Here is an 18,949-nt window from a genome sequence, read left to right as displayed (position 1 = left end):
TAAGTAGCGAAAGCCCGCGTTAGTCAGACGCGAGGGTGATACTTGAAAGTTAAGAAAGTGAAACTCGAAGAGAAGAACGATAACGAACCTTTTTACGGTCTACCTTTATTAGATCCTCGAGGCGAAATTTTCCAGGTTTTCTCGCTGATAAGAATCATTGTTTTTATTCATTTTTCTTACGGCAGTTTCACTTCTTTCTCACTTTTCATTTTTGTATACTCGCTTTATTTTTCATTCTGTTATTTTTCTACTTTTTTGCTCCTTTCGGAAAGACGAATCGCCGTTCGTATACGTTCGATATCGGATAAGCAGATAAGGACAGAAAAAGGAAGAGTCTGTGTTTGCGATATCGAATGGTTACTTTGTACCCGCGATCTTTTCACTTTGTATTGTTCGTATCTATACGATCGGCCACTCTTTTTTTTCCCCTCGAGTTTTTCACTTTCAGTAAAATTAATTGTGTTTGCAAGTAAAGAAGTTGATTGGACGGGTAGGAGAATGGGGACTAACTGTGAGGAGTAACTCTTGATTTTAATATCGGATTTGCGATAATATCGGAGTGCGATATATTCCGTACTTGGAATCTTATATTACCATTTTTAGAACGGTGCTTCATTTATCCTTCTTAGTTAGAGATTTTAGAAGAAATCTTAACTTTGATCGCCAATATAGTTACTAGAAAATTGACTCGATACTAAATTATAGTATGTTTCAAAGATTTTATTACACGAATTATTTTGATACACGTTACGCTTAACATTAGCAAATTGTTCCTTAATTCATGAACGGTGACATATGTATAATATATGTTAAAGTCTATTGGCTATTTTGCTCTACTCATCGACTTTCAAATACATTATTCAACTTTTTCAGAAACTTTCGAAGAAGCTGAAGCTAATAGTTCTTTTCTTGGGACTAACTCGCGACAAACTCGTTTTCAAACCATTTTATTTCTTCTAAACACTAGGTTCTGCTATCGTTATCTGCGAGAACTCGCGTGAAAAAGATCGACGATAGATCACAGTTCGTTTCACCACCTTTTCGTATCGTCAACTTCGCAGAAAAATGAGAAATAACTGTCACTGGTCCGCCAGACTGGCCGCGTTATTGATTTACTTACGCATGGAACAGAATGATTTACGACAGTGCTTTAGGTCGCTGCTCGGATATTCCTTTCCGAGGACGCTATCGATCCGAACGATTAGCACAATGTTTCTACTCCTCAAACCTGATCGTTAATCTCGTAACTTTTACATCTTTTCGATTGCAATCTCGCCAACAGCCTCTTATTTTTGTAGATTTCTATCAAACTGGTGCATGAATATTTACATATATGTCGTATTAAAATTCCCATAACAGTTCTCTGTTCTAGCTTAAAACCGCTCGCATCTGCATGTGCATAGATAATATTCTTCTGTCTTCGACGTTATCGTGCGCCAGCTTTGACGCGAGTGTTCTCTTCTTCCCGATATAATCAACTATTCCTATCTGAGGTATTAATAGTAAATAAATGGTTTTTTCTAGCGAACAAGAGATTATTAAGATGGCATTTTAAAAGCCGCAGAACTACGTAGTGTCGTTTAACCTGAATAATTAAAAATAGTCAAGGAGATTATAAAGCTGTTGTGCAGCTAATGCCATTTTTCTTTTATAACAAACTTTCTACGATATTCCACGAAGAGGAAGGAAACGATAAGTCTCCGGTGTAGCGTTAGTTAAAATAATAATAAATACGATATAAAATACGATAGAGACCAAGAGAAATGTTATATTCAACGTATCTGATCCCTCTCGGTATTTTGCTTTTATTAAAATCCTCCACTTCGGCGGAACACTCTCGGAACCACGATAAATTCTACTCGTCGATCGAGAGCAAGCCCTTATCTAGCCAGGAGACTGACAACCTGAGGCTGGTGTTGAATTTCATTCGCCAATCCCCTGAGTTTCATCCGCTCACGTTCTCCGTAATACTGCCGGAGTTTCAATCGAGCTCCATCGAATTTTTGCTGAGCTATATCGGGCAGAATTCGATCGAGGCCTACAAAGTCAGGGCGAGGGATCTGTCCCTGAAGGCCACTTGGATGAGCAGGCTACGACTCACTTGGATCTTCGTCGTTCAAGATTTGTCCAGTTTTAACATCTTCGTTTATTGGCAATGGAATCTGTGGAAAGCCGGAAACCAGTATTTGATTATCTTCACTGGAAAAGTAGTCACCACGCTCTGGACGGAGGCTTTCATAAACTTGTGGAGAAAGTACGACGTTCATCGAATCGTCGTTGTCGACGATGATTTTCGATGTCTGACCAGGTACATGCCGCTCGAGAAACAATCCAACAATGGCTTTGGCAGGGTATACAAATCATGTTTGAAGAAAAATCATCTTACCAAGCTATCCAGCGAGTACGATCTTCCTCAAAATCCGCCAAAAGGTAATAATTCGGGATATCCAGACGAGATTCTTCGACTGAACAGAGATACAAGGTTATTCGAGAATTTCCAAAATTTGAATCATTATCCCCTAAACGTGCTCGTGTTCGAGTCTCTGCTAATGAACGTTTCATATGATACTCGGAATAGACTGGAATTGAGCAAACCAGACGCTAATGTGGCGTTTGCTCTGGAGAAGGCGATGAGGGCAAAATTTCGTATAAAAGCTATGAGGAAGGTTGATTTCATGGATGATCCATTCGCTACTTCGTTGACAGGCATCGAGACTAGAAACGTGGACATGGTTATCACCGGATTTTTCGTCAAGGTTTATAGCAAATTTCGAAAGTTTCAGTTCACCTGTGCCATGTACGAGGACAAGCTGTGCTTCGTGTCGCCCGATTCTGGTCTGGTACCCAAGGCTTACATGCCTTTCTTACCGTTTCAGAAGAGCTTATGGTTTCTGCTAATAGCATATAACATTACGGTTACGTTCCTGTGGTGGTTGGTGAAACACATTAGCGAATCGTTGCGACGTCAATATAAATGTGCCAATTCTAGTCGACGATTAGAAATTAATCGTTCAACGAGTAAACCACAAGCATGGTGTCTTCCCAAAAGTGGAATAAAAAATTATTTTCCAGTCAAAGAACATCGTTCCTCTGATGTATCTAATTACAAAGAACCACCAGAAATTCCCCGATACATCAAAAGGCCGATCATTTTTATCGAGTATTTTACCTATCCCTTTCAAACAAGCGAAATTCCAGCGCAGAGAGCTCTACTCCTCGGCACCCTATTTTTCGCTCTTATCCTCAATGGGCTGTATCAAAGCGTCTTGGTATCTAGCCTAAGTAAACCGTTCCATTACCCTCAGCTACATAATCTAGAAGATGTAGTAGATTCTGGAAAGATCGTGATCACCAAGTATGCGAATCTGAAGAACGTGTTCCTGGACGATTCCGAACTAGACGCGATGCTGGCTCGGAGAATTCATGTGATTAACACTCAACGATCTACGAAGGATATTGTGGCGTACGAAGATAAAATCGCCATCACCAGATATTACACGTTGGAGCTCGAAGATTCCGACTATTTCGACAAAGAAGGAAATCCCCTATTGAACTTGGTGGACGAATGTCCGATGAATTATAGAGTGTCTTACGTGTCAAGATTGCATTCACCTTACGCAGAGAAAGTCGATTTTGTGTTGTTAAGGTTGAGAGAAGCGGGTCTGCTTAATTTCTGGTTCGATGATATGTTGTATCGTATTAAGATAGCTAAGATAAAGAAAAGGAGATTGAACAAGGATATGGCGGCGATGAAGAGCTGGATGAGCGGTAGGATCAGGTTATCGCTGGATCATTATTTATTAACATTTTTATTGCTGTTCGTTGGTCTGTTTGGATCTACCGTGATGTTCTTCGTGGAACTGTACATCGCGAAACGAAGCACAAGAAAATGTTAAAATAAACAAAAGGAATGCTCGTTTCAAAATTTATTTCTTTTTTGGGGGAACATTCAAACCGAGAAATTGCTTGTGACCAGAAACAGAGAAAAAATATAAAATATGTATTTTGTTTGTTGGTTGTGTAACAAAAAAGTTTTACCACTATCGTGCAGTTAACACGAATTTTTCTATTTGGATTTATACCGCGTATTTTCAATGTTGACATCCCACTAACGGTTTGAGTAGACCAACAGTTTTTTCCACGATGAAACAATTTCTGACATTTTTTTTACTTGCTTCTTATTTTCCCATTTGTTTGGTTTTCCAGGCGGAATACTGGTAAATTTAAGAACAGAACAGCTGGTGATCGGCCGAATCGACGATTTGTTATTTTCGCTTGAACCAATCCTTCTTCGCGTCGTTGAGACACGAGCGATCCTATCTATTATTTGTCTCCATTCATCTACTTGACATGATAAAAGGAAATATCTTTTGACCTACTTTAAACAGAAACAGATCGATAATTGTTTTTTCTATTATCTATTATAAACGAAGAAATAAGGAAATAAAAAATGTACACTCGTTGCTTTCGATCAAACGACTTAATCAACCGAATCATTAATTATACAGGTCGCATCGTGAAGATTGATTAATAATTAAGCCGATGTACTAATGAGGTTCTATGTACATCGTTATTAATGAGAAGCAATTAAAAGTGTATGTAAATCACGGCTATAATACGTTAAATGCAATTTGATATCGTGACGTTTGGTGCATTAATTATAATAGAAGCGTTTTAGAATTATTATAAAATCACGCGAACGATGGTCGCACCTCGATGGATTTAATATTCTAAGCACGTACTTCGTTTCTTCACAGCAGATGCTCCACTAAATGCGATTAAGTTGTACCTGTCTGTGTTACGAGAGTGCTTCTCTGATACTCTTTTTCCCGTTGTCCTCGGAAACGATTGAATCTGAATCTGTTGAAATAAATCAGCGCGATCAGAGAACGAAAATCTCGTGCCTTTGCAGAAAACATAGTCTTTATGTAATTTCCTACACGACTGATTTTGCTTATTCTTTTATACTGCTCATACTGTTCGTTTCTAATTTTCATGTATATATCGGTACAATAGTCTGGCAATAGTCGGTTGTCGTTCCATAAATGAATTCGTAAAAGCTGTTAAGCTGAATTATAAATAGCGCTATAAAAGATATGCATATAAATCTCGCTTCGTGGGGCATCCATTTTCCATGTTCTACTCTTCTGAACACAGCCGTCATCCACTTTGTTTTTATTTTTGTTTTTTCTGTTACGTGTAAAAACGTGTAAAAATGCGGCTAGAATCGTTAAAAACTACACGTCGATGGAAAGTACTGATCACAGGTTAAAATTTGTTTTTCTTCTCTGTACATTTCAGTAAATCAATATAATTGATAAACGAATGCGTTTGTATTACAAAGAATATCATAAATTTTATTACATGCAGGTAGATTAACGGATAATTCCGTTAGAGAATAAACATTAATTAGTTTAACGATGAAAATGGGACGAATAAAGAAACTCTTCCATTCGTTATTTGATCGGAATCGTTTTAATGTTCTACAGATGAGTGGATATATGAAATGCGACTATAATCGTAAAACGATGAAGAGGGTGTCGTGAACGACGAGATGCTGTCGATAGAATAGGGATACTTTTGTGCTATCTGACTCAATTACGTCGCAAAACCGATTGTTTTGCTTTCGAGAAGAGAAAATTAACGCTTGAACGGCGTCAAACGAATGCACGCCGCGTTATTATCACGTTCTGGTAAATTTTAGACATAATCCTTTGAGCATCATGAAATTACCGTGTGACCGCGTTTCATCGCAGATAAGATGGTTGCTGAAATTACTATTCACGAGATCGTGGCAATGTGGGCATTATGTCGAAGAAGATTGCGTGTCGTGGTTTGAAATTGTGATTGTGTTCGGCGAGTACGAAGCACGTCCCTATCTTCTGAACTTAGAATAGCGTTTTACTTTGTTGAAACAACGATTAAGAACTATACCGAGAGATCTCCTTAGCCAATATTTTCCCACGTTAAATTAGAAAATAGAAGAAAATCGGCTCGTTAAACGTTTGAACGCGGACAAACAGATCAATTAACATATACGTAATTACACGAAGGTAAGAGACAGTTCTTAGATATACTTCTCAGACTTCTATACGTATACATTTATCGACGTTGCAGATATTCTCGTCTTTTTGATACTTAAATTGTACATCGTTTGTTGCTGCTATGTACACTCGGAAAATCCTCTTCTAGATCCATCTTTCAAAATTTCAGGAGGTGGAACGAGTCACGGGGGAAAACGACCGAATTTAGTATATTTTTAACGATCGAGAGAATTTATTCGCAAAAGAGATACTTAGAACGAGAGAACGTCAAAGGGAATTCTATGTAAGATAATTCTTTCGAATGACAAAAATCCTTACCAGCGATCTTCATCTTTAACAGAATATTCTATCGTATTTCTTTGACAAAATTGATTTTTCTAATGATCGACTGTATTCGAAAGTGCACTCAATTTTAATTATTTCTCTTTAAAAGATTTGTGCAGGTTACCGAAACATCAAAGAATATATATGTAAAATGTCAATCGGAAAAATTGTATAGCTTCTTCGTAAAAAAATTCCAAAAGACTCTTGAAACTGTAACGATCGGGCTGCTCGCGGTTCGCTGATCAGCATACTAAGAACTTGAACGAAGTTAAGCGTGGTGTGGGAGTGATTAACTTAGATGCGTGTCTTATCCCTTCAAAGAGCTTACTTTTCCTTAAACTCGTTCGTTGCATAATTACGTAAAACTTAATTCTCCACGTCCTATACTCGAACTTGCATCGTATCGTGTCACTCACAGTTCGTTCGTGGAAATTATTCCAAGGACCTATTAGAGTAACTCTAAAGTAAGATAACTTTTAGCTTCGCAATCTGTAAGCAAAGTCCAGCGTTAAGTTCCACGAAGAGAAACCAAGATATTACGAAAGTGATACCTTTTTTGTAAAAGGTATTTTCAGAATTTTGAATAGATTATTCGCAAAATAGCATTGAGATACGAGTAGATTAAAGCCTATTCAATTGCAGATGGAACAGAGTGGTTCGTTTAATTGTTTGAAAAGTCGTCTTCACAGCGGGAAATGGATAGATAATGCCGAAAGCGTTGCGTAGCGTGGAAATTGAAGTAAAATGGGACAACCAGTGCCAGACAGTCAATGTCAATACCGATGTTCGATATAATTCTCGCTATGTTCCTTTGATCCTGTGACGAATATGGATATGACGACAAAAATTTTGTTGTCTCATGAAACCAGAGATAAACTTCTAGTCGTGAAGATATTTCGCTATATAAAATCATGTACGAATGAACAAAAAGAAAAAACAGAAACAATTCTGCTTCTATCGACTCCTGCGTATTCTTTGCAACAGTCCTATTGTTCAAACAAGATAACTATCGTTGAATGAATTATTAAAGTCTATTGGACAATGGATAAGATCGAAAACGCTGAAGTATCTTTTTGCACTATGAAAAAAAGACAAAATAATGACAAATGTAGGTGTTGATATATGTAAACCCGTCGATCGTTTTAAACGGTAAGAAATTGGCCAAAGCGCCAAGTAAACGAGAAGAATATTCTTTCTTCTCGAAGACAAGGAAAGACAAGATGATACATCTCCTTCAGCCGGGACTCTTCGCGTTTCATTCGCACCATTTGTTTCATTCTAGCCATCGAGCAAAATAGAATGTGGACAGGGCGGAACGATTTCCACGTCAGTTGCCGCTTTTTACTTCCAGCCAGGTACAACCATTTCCGACGCATTTCTCCGAGCGGAGGACGTGCAAATTATCGAACGTTGTTTTGCTGACACTCGTAGATAAATACGATTATGCTCATGGCCAGTCCGATGTACAGTATCCCAAACGGGATGAATAAATGCCGGATCGTGATCTTCCTATGCATCGTCGAGCCATTCAACACCAGCGCCGGCCGTTTCTGCGACTGGTATATGCTCTGATACCACTTTCCATAGAAACCACCGTTGTTTAACCGGCTGAGAATGCTGTTGATACGACCACCATATGGAGATCCTGGAATAACGTTCACGTTTTACAATACAGCTGGAAATTTCGATCTGACAAACGACGTGTGGTTATACATATAGCTGCGAATTGTAAGCATTCGTTTAAATTTCTAAACCGAGTTAACGGCATAAATGATATCGGCGAGATGGATGACGAGAAAGTAGAAGATAATGGTACATAGTTGAGATAATAATGAATCGATGGAAGAAGAGAGTGAAAGATAATCGGTGGTAGGGAATGCAGAATTTATTGATTAATCGCTGGTGGTGAGTGAATGAGTAAGGAAATGAGATAACTTGCAAAGGAGGTACCTGTCTGGGTTTTGCGGATATTTAAGAATTTAATATCGGTAGAGTAGTAGGTAGCGAGGAACGATAAGGATAAAAATGCGAAAGAGTAATCTCGAACTATGTTGCTCGAAACAATTAGTGGAACGATACTACGAATTCGCACATATCGACGAGGATTACTCTTCAGACAATGGTGAAATAAAAATGTACGGATAACTGTCCTACGATATCCGATCAGCTAATCGTTTTGAACAATTTATTTGCTATACGAACCTTTTGTAATTATATTGGCGAGAATGTATTCCTTCGGACATTCGCTGACGACGTGTAGACTTTCCATTTCTTTCTCGCTGTATTTAAATGGCAGTGTCTCGAGTCGATGAAGATAACCAGCATCCTTCGCTTTAAATAATCTTCTATACACTTCCGATTTGTTCGCGTATTCTAATCTATCGTTTAGTTGTTTGATTATTGGCGATGTAATGTCAGTCAACGCGTCGTCGAGAATATCTCTGGTGTCGGTTAAAATCGTGAGACCTGCCAAGCATAATTCCAAGATTTACAAAGATGCGATAGCCATACCGTGTATATCATTTTTCTTCTTCAAGCATTTCGAGTCTATTACTATACAACTGAAACGTTAAGAATAATCACCTCTTTGTAAATAGATTTAAAAGAGATTAACTGAGAATAATTTCTTCTACGTTAAAGCGTAAAACGTAATAGATTAAGGAACAAAATGAATATTCAAAAATGGAGTATTACCGCTTTCTTTCAGCTGCTCCAAGGTATTGATGTCCTCGTAATACATTCTTTTACTGAAACTAGAGGCAAGCTGAGAGGTGATAATCCCATTAAGGATCAAACTTAGAAACAAACTGCACATTATCAACAACCTCTCGGGGAACCAAGCCTGGCCCAATTTAAAGGGCTGCATCAGTTGAAATACGACTTTTGTTAAATATCTGTCCAACCACGTGACAAAGGACAAACACATTTCGTTGAATCGCTTCGAGTGGCCTTTCTTCGTTTTTATCGTCGATCGAACATTTGGCGTTTTCTCGACTAGGTAAATTCTGTTAGCAAAACGAGAATAATCATCGTATGCAATAAATAGTTCTAATACTCTTTCATCTCCTCTTCTTTTATATTATAATCGAGCCTGGTGAATGACGAGGTTCGTAAAAAGAGAAACAAATTGACGTTCAAATAGGGAAATTAATGTAGGATTCGTTAAAACGTTGACGCGTATTATATTTATCGAGCCAATTTTACCACTTTCTATCGTTCCGAAAGCCAGAAGAAATTTTATTAAAAGCGATTTTATAAAAAGCGATTTCGAGCAACCGGGGAATTGAAATGATATCAACTTGTCTAAATCAAAGTCTTCCTTTAAATATTTTCTAAAATATTACTTTCATATTTTAAAATTACTTATTGCGGTAATACAATGTAAACTACGAAGAACTTGATAAAACTCGACAGTTTTTGCGACCGTTTTATATACTCACATATATCTCTTTATGATAAAAGCTCGACCCGTTTTCATCCGTACTAACTCTATCTCATATCTCTCCCTTTCGTACTTTGTGTAAACTCATATTTTATTCAAACAATGACTCGCCAATACGCAAGCGAAATATCGATGTATCCTGGCAAGCGGATACGACAATTCCTCGCAATCTCTCCTTTGCCTTTGATGAAATCTTTCGAAAGGTAGAGAACCAACAGACTGTACATTTCGTATTTTCAGCACTTACTCACCCGTGTGCTTCGCCATACGTTTGCTTCTTCGTAAATTTTGGAGCGATTTTGACCACGCCTCCGTTTCGATTCTCGAGGAAGTAAAAGCCAGTCGGATATTCGCAGCAGAAAAATACTGTTCCGCCTTGTCGAATAGCTTCGAACCTTTCGTTCTTCAAAATCGTATAAATCATCGAGATAACGAAGTGCGTGGCGAACACTAACAACCAGGCTCCTCCAGTGAAGATCTTGACGATCACAAGATAATCAGGGATTGGTGGTGCTTTAGGAACAAGCACGCATAATTTATCGCTGGTGATCGGCGTCGTAAACTCCAGCTCCCTGGTGAAATAGTCTTTAATGAAAAAATGATTGAACGATACGTCTGCAAACTTATAGACCAAATGTCCAATAGTCCCAAAAAATACTCCGTTCTCTTCCCAGCCGAATCTATCTTTCGATCTAATTAGAACGAACGTCACGTTCATCATTTTACAAACTTCTTCGAGATATTTGAAGTCTAATCCGGAAAATTGGCCGTTCTTGAAAGATATCGTGCTCGTTTCGAAGATGGAGATTTTTAACGGGGATAATTTAAAGTCTCTTCTATCCTTGATGAAAAAATCCGATATATCGGTGGTATTTGGTCCGTTGATCAACAGAAAACCGTCCCTGTTCGATTTAACACAGTTCCAATCGCAGCTGGTGTTAACGCTATACCCAGTGTGACGAGCAGCGTAATCGAAAGGGTCGTATCGAATCACTTTGTCAGCGGCGAACAAAAGCAGCTTATAAACCCTTCTAAATCTCCAAAGCCTCTCGAACGCCCACTTGCAAAATCTCTCGTATACCGACGAATCGGAGAATTGTAGACTCTGTTCTTGAAGAATATAGAAATTTTCTGGATGCCAGAACGACATCAAATGCGGAGAACTAAGGATATCCCTGAGATGATCCACGTTCGAGAACAACAGCAACACGCAGCTTTCTGTCTCTATGGTATGATAATCATGTCTCATGTTCTTGTACTTCAAAGATATTACATGTTTTAGGCTGACTAGTTTGGTGGAGACGTTTAAGCCGACTAGAATACCACGAGGAATATCAAACGCACGATGGTACTCGTAATCATCGAATACCACGGTCAACACTTTCGTGTGACTGGTCATGGCCCACTTTTCTACAAAAGGATATAAGTTGGAATAGTTGTCCGAGTAATTCGGTTCGAACAATTCGCAAGCGACACGGAATAGGATGGTCGCGGTCAGCAACATGACGGCGAACTTCCTGTACATCTTCCGAAAGCGTTACAGGCTGCAACCAGAATCAGATTTTTCGACGACAACGCGTTAGAAGGGCTGGGATTTGCGAGATCCTTGATGTTTTCGATGTAATCGTAGTTCCGGTATACAGGATGATTCGATCGTGGTGTCTGGAAATTTACCATCACATACTTTTGTTAGGAAGTTAGATACAATTACCATTGGATATAATTATAAAAGATTTTGAAAATTTATATTTATCGACCTCTTCTTTTAATCGTAAATCGTCGCCGTATACATAAAAGTTGAATCAGCTTGTACATTCGATAGATTTTCAAGGTAACAAGGGATCGACAGAATCATGTCAAAAAATCCGCCGTGGCGTCGCGAAGGTCGGGCTTGACAGCAGCCAATCCAATGGTTCGAAATTCACCGAGCATCCAGTTAATTCAAGGAAGCCAGTTAATTCTCTCGACCCAATAAACTCCTTCGACGCTTGGTCGTGGATCGCAAATCAGCTTGGCGTCGAGTTCGAAACTTTATTATCTCCCTCGAAACCATTTAACGAATCCCAAAGCAAACACAGTTTCGCTCAGGATTCCCTTTAAAAATTCATCGGTTGTCAGATCGTAGTTTCTTGCCAAAAATTTCTCAGTTTGATTCTAAAATGAAACTGTCTATCGATCAATGTCGATGTACTCGTATGAGAATTAATTCGAGATAACGGCTCTCCGATTAGAGTCCAACAATTCGAATTAAATCTTCGTTTCTGTTTCGAACAGAAACTCATTTGGTATGGTTTAACGCGTTTAATTATTCGCCTCGTTATAATAACTTTACCACGTCAAATTCGACAACAAACAATTCTGTGTTTCTCGCAAGCTTCGTCGGGCGAAAGGTTGGTTTCGTGGCAAACGAACGTGGCTTCTTTGTTGGATGGCTGATAATTGCTTGGGTCGTTTCCAGTAGCAAGCCTTTTTTCCTTTCTGCTTCGTGACGAATAGCCAATTTGTTCGGGATTAACGAGTCGGGATAAGAATTAAGAAGGACTTGTGGAAACAGAAGTCGTATTTCTCGAAGGCTGTAGGTAATGACACGATTACTTTACAGTGTTTTCTATTGCCGATAAGAACGACATTTGTCGTTTCTCGTCAAGGATTTATCGAATATCATTTTAATCGTGGTTACAGTTTTAATTATGATTGAAACAAGAGTTCTGTTTCGTAACGTATCGATGGAAATCGAGACGAAGGTGGTAACAAGAAGGGAAAAACTAATAACTTGTTTGATATTTTCGTTAATCGTTATCGATAATGATGTTTAAGAATGTCCGCGTCTTCCAGATATTTGACGTTAGTTGGAAGGTTTTACGCGGAGGAGTTAGTTGTTAGTTGAGAGTTCGCGCGAACAAAGGGATTGATGTAAAATCCTTCGAACAGCGTAGGTGGTATTATCGTAAATGCGATTACGTCATATTCTGACGAAAGAGTTATTTTGGATATTAGAAGATCGAACTTCACGGTGACTCCTATTGTAACCTATTTTGTTGTCCCGCGTTATTTATCTCTTATATATTCGTTCTTCTGATAATAAAGGAAATATTAAGTAGGAAGAATCTATAGTAAAAAAGAAAGAGAACAAAACAACCGACTAAGCGCAGTCATACAACGAAAAGACGTAAGATAGGAAAATGAAGAGCGTAAAAGGAAAATACAATGCAATGCGAGCATAATAAAAGTTATAACGATGTTTAGTGGTATTATTTGCAACCGTGAATGTAGTTTGATGTCTGGAATCAAAATCTTCTTGTAACAAAAAGGACAAATTGACAGATTTGTATTTTTGCTTGACAATTGCTTCGACATTTGACGATTTTACTTTTATATTAAAAGATAAAATATTCTACGTTAAACGGAGAAGAGCTATTTCAAGAAAGTTAATATGAAATTCAGAAAGCAAGGAAAGTTGGAACTCTGTTACTTCTAGAAGCGTTCTGTCCGATCGTTTCACTTCATCTTGCAACTTTATCATTTCCGTCGATGAACGCTGCGTTCTTTTTACATTATTTGAATTAGAACGGTACATGTTTCGGTGCTTTGTTAACGTCAGGATTTGTGATGCTGTAACGTTTCACTATGGTCGCAGCGAGTAAGTTTTTTGTACAAAAACTTTTGCAAACAGTCACGAACTCTTTTTTGTGCAGGGTGAACAAACGAATGGGAAAAAACGTCCAATAAAGACAGATTAGAAAACTTTCAGAGAACGCTGTTCGAACTGATGATTATTTTTTTGGAATACCAGAAAAAACTATAGAAGTTTGCTGAAAAAGTTATTTAGAATTAAATTTTACGAGTTTTCTTTATAGCAATTAATTTCGAGTAAACCGTTAGCTTTAGATAATCGTTATTCTATTGATCCAATACCGTTATGATAGTTTAAGTTAATTATAACAAGAATTAGAGGAATAAGTGTTAAAACGTTAAAGGAGAAATATTAATGCTATATCGTAAAGATTATGTACCGTTGTAAGTCTGATTGATAGCTGGGAAGTATTCGAAACTGAAAGAATTAAATAAATACTACTACAATATTGTTATGACGATATAAAATTGTTGTTAGCATGTTCATACAGAAACCAGCAAATTAAATGCAAATAATATTTAATTATCGTCTCCACACGTTTGAATCAATTCGAACCGGATTCCACGCGAGATACATGATTAATTGCTGTAAACATTATCATTTTTTGCTCTCTCAAGACCGATTTCATGCGAAACAGAGGCGTAACAAAACTACAATTAAAAAAAAGAACAAAAATACGAGGACGTATTTTAAATTCCAAAGTATCGATTGAAATTTCTCCATTGTCTGTTTCCATATCCTGTTTCCACGTTCACGTCATCGCGTCATCCAACGTTACAACCCAGAGCAATCTACTGCTTGCAAAATTCTAATCAAAGGTACTTTAAATCATGGTATCTGCGATGTACAATAATTAGCGCACGGAAACTTCATATTCTTCAAAGAGCTCTAATGAACGAGTACGCGTAGCCCGGTGGTATTCATGCGTACACGTTAATCATTATGAGACGCCGACTTCCATTAATTACACCACGTTGAGTTCTACCGATATTTATACAGAGAATCCACGCGGGGGAATAGAGGCGCGAAACTTTTCCTATCGTATTACATAGTTATATGATTACATCATAAATGTGAAGTGCTTAATAAAATGGTAGGGCGCGTTCATCGGATACGGTTTAACCGGAGATATTTCCGAGAGAGTAGCGCGTTTTAGGTTTCCAATAAACTCTGGATTAGAGTTCGTGAGCGTCGGAACGGAAACAATAAGCGAACGAATCAACAATGTTTCCTCGTCTGTGCCGCAGACGGGCAGATAACACAAATCGAATGACCCCGGGGTGATTCGAATGCAAAGTAGCATCGTTCGAGCCTCTGTTAAGTTGGGGTAGCACGGAATTTAATCGAGTCCTCGGTTGTTGTCGTTTTCAAACCGAGAGCTTTTGAAAGTAAAGTAATCCCAATTTGCTAGGTCGATGTCAGGCTTGAATGATTAATCGCTCGATTCCATGAGCATACGAGGAAAGAGAAAGAGAGAGAGAGAGAGAGAGAATTTATATAAAATAAGCAAAAGTAAATTCTTCTCGACACGATCCTTTTATGTTAGGAAAGCGGAAGGTAAATAGAGTAATAATACAATTAGTACGAATTAAGATACTCCTAGCTGATCGAACGATCGGCAACATGAGCGAAATTTTGGTAGAGTAAGCTATTTGAAACTCTTTCTCTATCTCATCGTAAATAACAAGAAAGAGAGTAAGGAGAAACTTTTGTAATTCTTTTAGAAACTGCCCCGGAGCCGATCGCGCGCTAGCTGTTACATGACAGAGGGATGGAAAGTTGCGTAAGCAGGAAACGGGTGTCATTTATCGGCAACGTTATTGTGTCAGCTGCAAGGATTTTCAATATTTCCTTGGTAAGTTTACATGAGGCAACGCAAGTATTTTTTTAGTACAGAAAAATGAACAAGCAAAAGGAAAGAAGAATGAAGGAAGAAACTTACACGACTTCTCTTTCTTTGTGAAGGAGTTCTCGACTGCCACTTGTTATTTCACCTTGCCTCGTTGATTAAACGAGGAAAAATCGTGAAAAAGATCGTAGAAAGATCGGAAAAAGAGATGGAAGGAAAAGCGAAGAAAGGCTGCGATATCAAGGATAAGGTGAAATCTCTCGAGACAAACTTCGAGGCTACACTGAAACTTTCACTACGAGTTCGTGGCAACACACGTTAGAATCGAAAGCGATCTGATAAGCGGATATTACAAGGGGATCGGTATCGTGTAGATCTGTTTGCTTTCGTAGTAGACCGTCGACATTTTAAATAGGATTTAGAAGATATATTTTATGCGGTCCTCGATAACTATCTGTATCGTGTTCGTTGAAGAAGGTTTTATAATTCACCACAATTGCCATGATCGTAGATATCGTGTCATTTAGGCCGAACCCTTACATCATGTAAGTAAATACACACACGAAGAATCAGTTTGTTTTACGGAGAACGTGTCACGAATGCACATGTTTGTTGAGATGTGACACGTAGTTGTTAATTATTAATTGCACAAAATTACGCGTGTTTGCCTTCTCAACTTCCTGGAACTGCTCACTTTTATACATTCGTACAATTTGTTTTAACGAACTGTAATTTTGCTCGAATTTGTTATGCGTATGTAACTAAAAAAATTGAATATTTATTCGTTTCGTGAAATATTTAATATTCGTTTAATGAGTCGAGCCGAATTCTAAAATAAAATTCAACCCCACTTTACAAAATCGCCCTGATATCTTTCTGATTGAAACGCCAACCATCGATCTGATCATAATTTTCTTATACTACTGCAGCAGGTATTCGAGTTATAGCTATTTAACCGGAATAGCGTCGATGCTCGAAAAGAGACAGGGGTTGAGACTGTAGATATATTAATTTCCCTGATTGTGTGTAACTTTCAGCTGAATGCCGGGTAAAGCAAACTTGCGGTAACGCGATGCCTGGGTCGTAACTTTGATGTTTATCTTTCCGAAGAAGATCCAAGATCGGTCGATCGCAAGCGAATGGAAAATTGCGTGTTTCTGTTTGATCTTTAAAACGACGAACGCTCCAAACCTTCTCGAAAATAGCAGTTCAAAATTGTATCATTTATCATGTTTGATTTGTAACCGAATGTAGAATCCTTGGTTGGCATTTAATTAATAAACTTGTGAAAATTTTGTTGTATGTAATATACATTTCCACCAAATTATGTTTCACTTTCGTATTCCATTATAGACAATAGAGCCACTTTGATAAGATTTGAGGGATAACTTCGGTAGCTTGGGACGCTGAATTTCGAAATGCAGTTCGAGCAATTCTACAAAGTTCGACCGATGTTATTTATAGGAACAACGTTGCAAATCCCGGCACGTTTTCTCGGCGAACGGACGAATCCGAGTAAAAAGTGAAATTTCATTCAGGTGAAACTTTGAAGTGTTTTAATTTAATGAGCACGTTAAATATATTCGACAGACTACTCTTGGGAAAGGAGCAGCTGTTTCCTTCCTTCGTTGTTCGGATACAAATAGCTTTTAATTTAAATCGTTTGTTACGACTAGTTTACCAATGGATTTAAGTAGATTCATTCTCGTTTCTCGTCATAATTTTATCATGATTAAACGATCCTAGTCGACATTAATCAAAACCTTTTTCAAGGCTTCTTCTCTTTTTCTTTCCTTCTCCTTTCTTCGAAAGCGAAAGCAAATATCTTACCACATTAATTCTCTTTCCTAATGAGTTCGCCTGACACTTCTGTTTCGTGGACAGGCATAATTCAAACTTTCCTAATTCTGGGAACACGACACGTGATCTTCCATCAAAATGAAATTCCGAAATAAGTTAAGGAGATTTTGGGAAATGTTGCGCAGTTTCGTGACTGATCGGTAATTCGTCAAGGAATAATTTGTTGAAGTTCGTGGCAAGTTCTTAGCCGATTCATTGTAGGCTTTACAAAACTTTTGAGTGTCACAAGATTGAGTGAGCTATCGGTCTGCAAAAGCCTGAAAGGATGTTTCACTGAAAATGACGAAAACATCACGAAAGACCGTGGATGCAACATTCAATAAGATCGTAATTTTATAAAGATAAATGCTCTCCGAATCTTCTTTACATTTTGTTACAAATTTTACGGATGACTCAGTACTTTGTTGAATTAACGTATGCGACTAAAGATATAAATATGATAGACATGACAGTACGTACCACAAGCTGCGATATATTTTCACGTTGTCTGTACGCGTGATTGTAATTCCTATGAAAGGATTAATACCGATTGTTACAATTGACTAAATGTTGGATTTTAGAAAGCCTATAATATTTTTATCATACACGAATGGCGTGTCGATTTCTCATAATAGAGACAGTTACATGGAAAATGTAACTTCGACACAGAATGGGTAACAATACTATTAAGTTAATCCTAGCTTACTTGCATAATTTACTCGCTAACTGACATATGATAAATACGCAATCAACAAATTTTTAATCGAATTCTGGTAGAATTTCAAATTTTGAGCCGTGTGTAATATTCGTTTTAATGAAGACTAACTAGTTTCCGCGTTCGATAACCCCAAATTGCCGGTAGCATACGTTGGCCAACTGAATTGGTCCATACTTCTATCTCTTACCAGTCAGCGATATTCTACAAAAATTACTCTCTTTTCGATATTCGCTGGCACACGCGTGCTTCTCGATAGGAATATTAAGAATGCAGAATGCAAATTTTATTCGCGAAACATTTTCCGGTAGCCTGATTTTCTGGTGAAATGTTCGTAAACATACGTGTTTGCGCGAATAATTGCGATCGAACGAAATAAATAGAAAAACGTATTAGATGTACAAACATTCACGAGTTTTTCTTTTGCGAACGAACGCAGAAAAACAAGCCGAATTTTGTTACAAAAGTTAGATTCAACAGAGCCAAGAAACAAGGAGACTACTACGCCTTTCATTTAGCTACAAGCGAAGCATTTTTCATTTAACTCGAGCGACGTTTGATCTGTTTTTTAGCGAGTCTATTTGTCCAGTTCTTTCATTCGATCTATCGCGAGTAAAATGAGGAATATGTTTAACGAAAAAGAAGGGGGAAATAAATTGAAAGGAACGAGAAATTTATATTCGATACGAAACTTTTAAGTCGAATTTTATATAAAATAGAAGTCGTGTCGTTGTTCGTCAATTATTTATTTAGTTCTTCTGTTCGATCTGTCGCGAGTGTCAAATTGAGACGAGGAATATGTTTAAAGAAAACGAAAGAGGAAATAAATTAAAACGAACGAGAAATTTGTATTCAACGCGAATCCCTCGAATCGCATACAAAATACAAGTCGCGTAGTTGTTCGTTAACAACATTTGTAACTAGTATTCAGGCTTCGAACTCGTGTGGTTTTACAAATATATCATCTCTTTCTATGCAGCATAAAAACTTACATGGAATACTTGGAACTCCATAATGGTTTGTTAACGAATACGACCATTTGCTTAATTACATTGCGGGGGTGGATGATTTTTCGTAAACGCAAGAAAGTTAATTAATCAGG

At 37.8% G+C, this 18,949-nt stretch overlaps 2 protein-coding genes across 2 annotated transcripts; one reads left to right on the top strand and one right to left on the bottom strand.

Moving 5' to 3' along the window:
- Positions 1–1,763: 1,763 nt before the first annotated feature.
- LOC138186439 (uncharacterized) lies at positions 1,764–3,919 on the top strand. Its single transcript, XM_069126328.1, has 2 exons — positions 1,764–2,374; positions 2,462–3,919. Exons 1-2 carry the CDS (start codon positions 1,764–1,766, stop codon positions 3,894–3,896), a joined length of 2,046 nt encoding a protein of 681 aa, XP_068982429.1. The 3' UTR covers positions 3,897–3,919.
- A 197-nt stretch (positions 3,920–4,116) lies between these two features.
- LOC138185994 (uncharacterized) lies at positions 4,117–11,466 on the bottom strand. Its single transcript, XM_069125395.1, has 4 exons — positions 10,062–11,466; positions 9,063–9,373; positions 8,571–8,834; positions 4,117–8,013 (listed from the first exon to the last, which is right to left on the bottom strand). Exons 1-4 carry the CDS (start codon positions 11,333–11,335, stop codon positions 7,769–7,771), a joined length of 2,094 nt encoding a protein of 697 aa, XP_068981496.1. The 5' UTR covers positions 11,336–11,466; the 3' UTR covers positions 4,117–7,768.
- Between the last annotated feature and the right edge of the window lie 7,483 nt (positions 11,467–18,949).

Source organism: Bombus flavifrons, chromosome 13, assembly GCF_040668555.2.
Source record: "Bombus flavifrons isolate JBK064 chromosome 13, iyBomFlav1_principal, whole genome shotgun sequence".
NCBI lineage: Eukaryota > Metazoa > Arthropoda > Insecta > Hymenoptera > Apidae > Bombus > Bombus flavifrons.
Note: the sequence above shows the minus strand (reverse complement) of the source record. Positions and strands in the feature narration are given on the sequence as shown.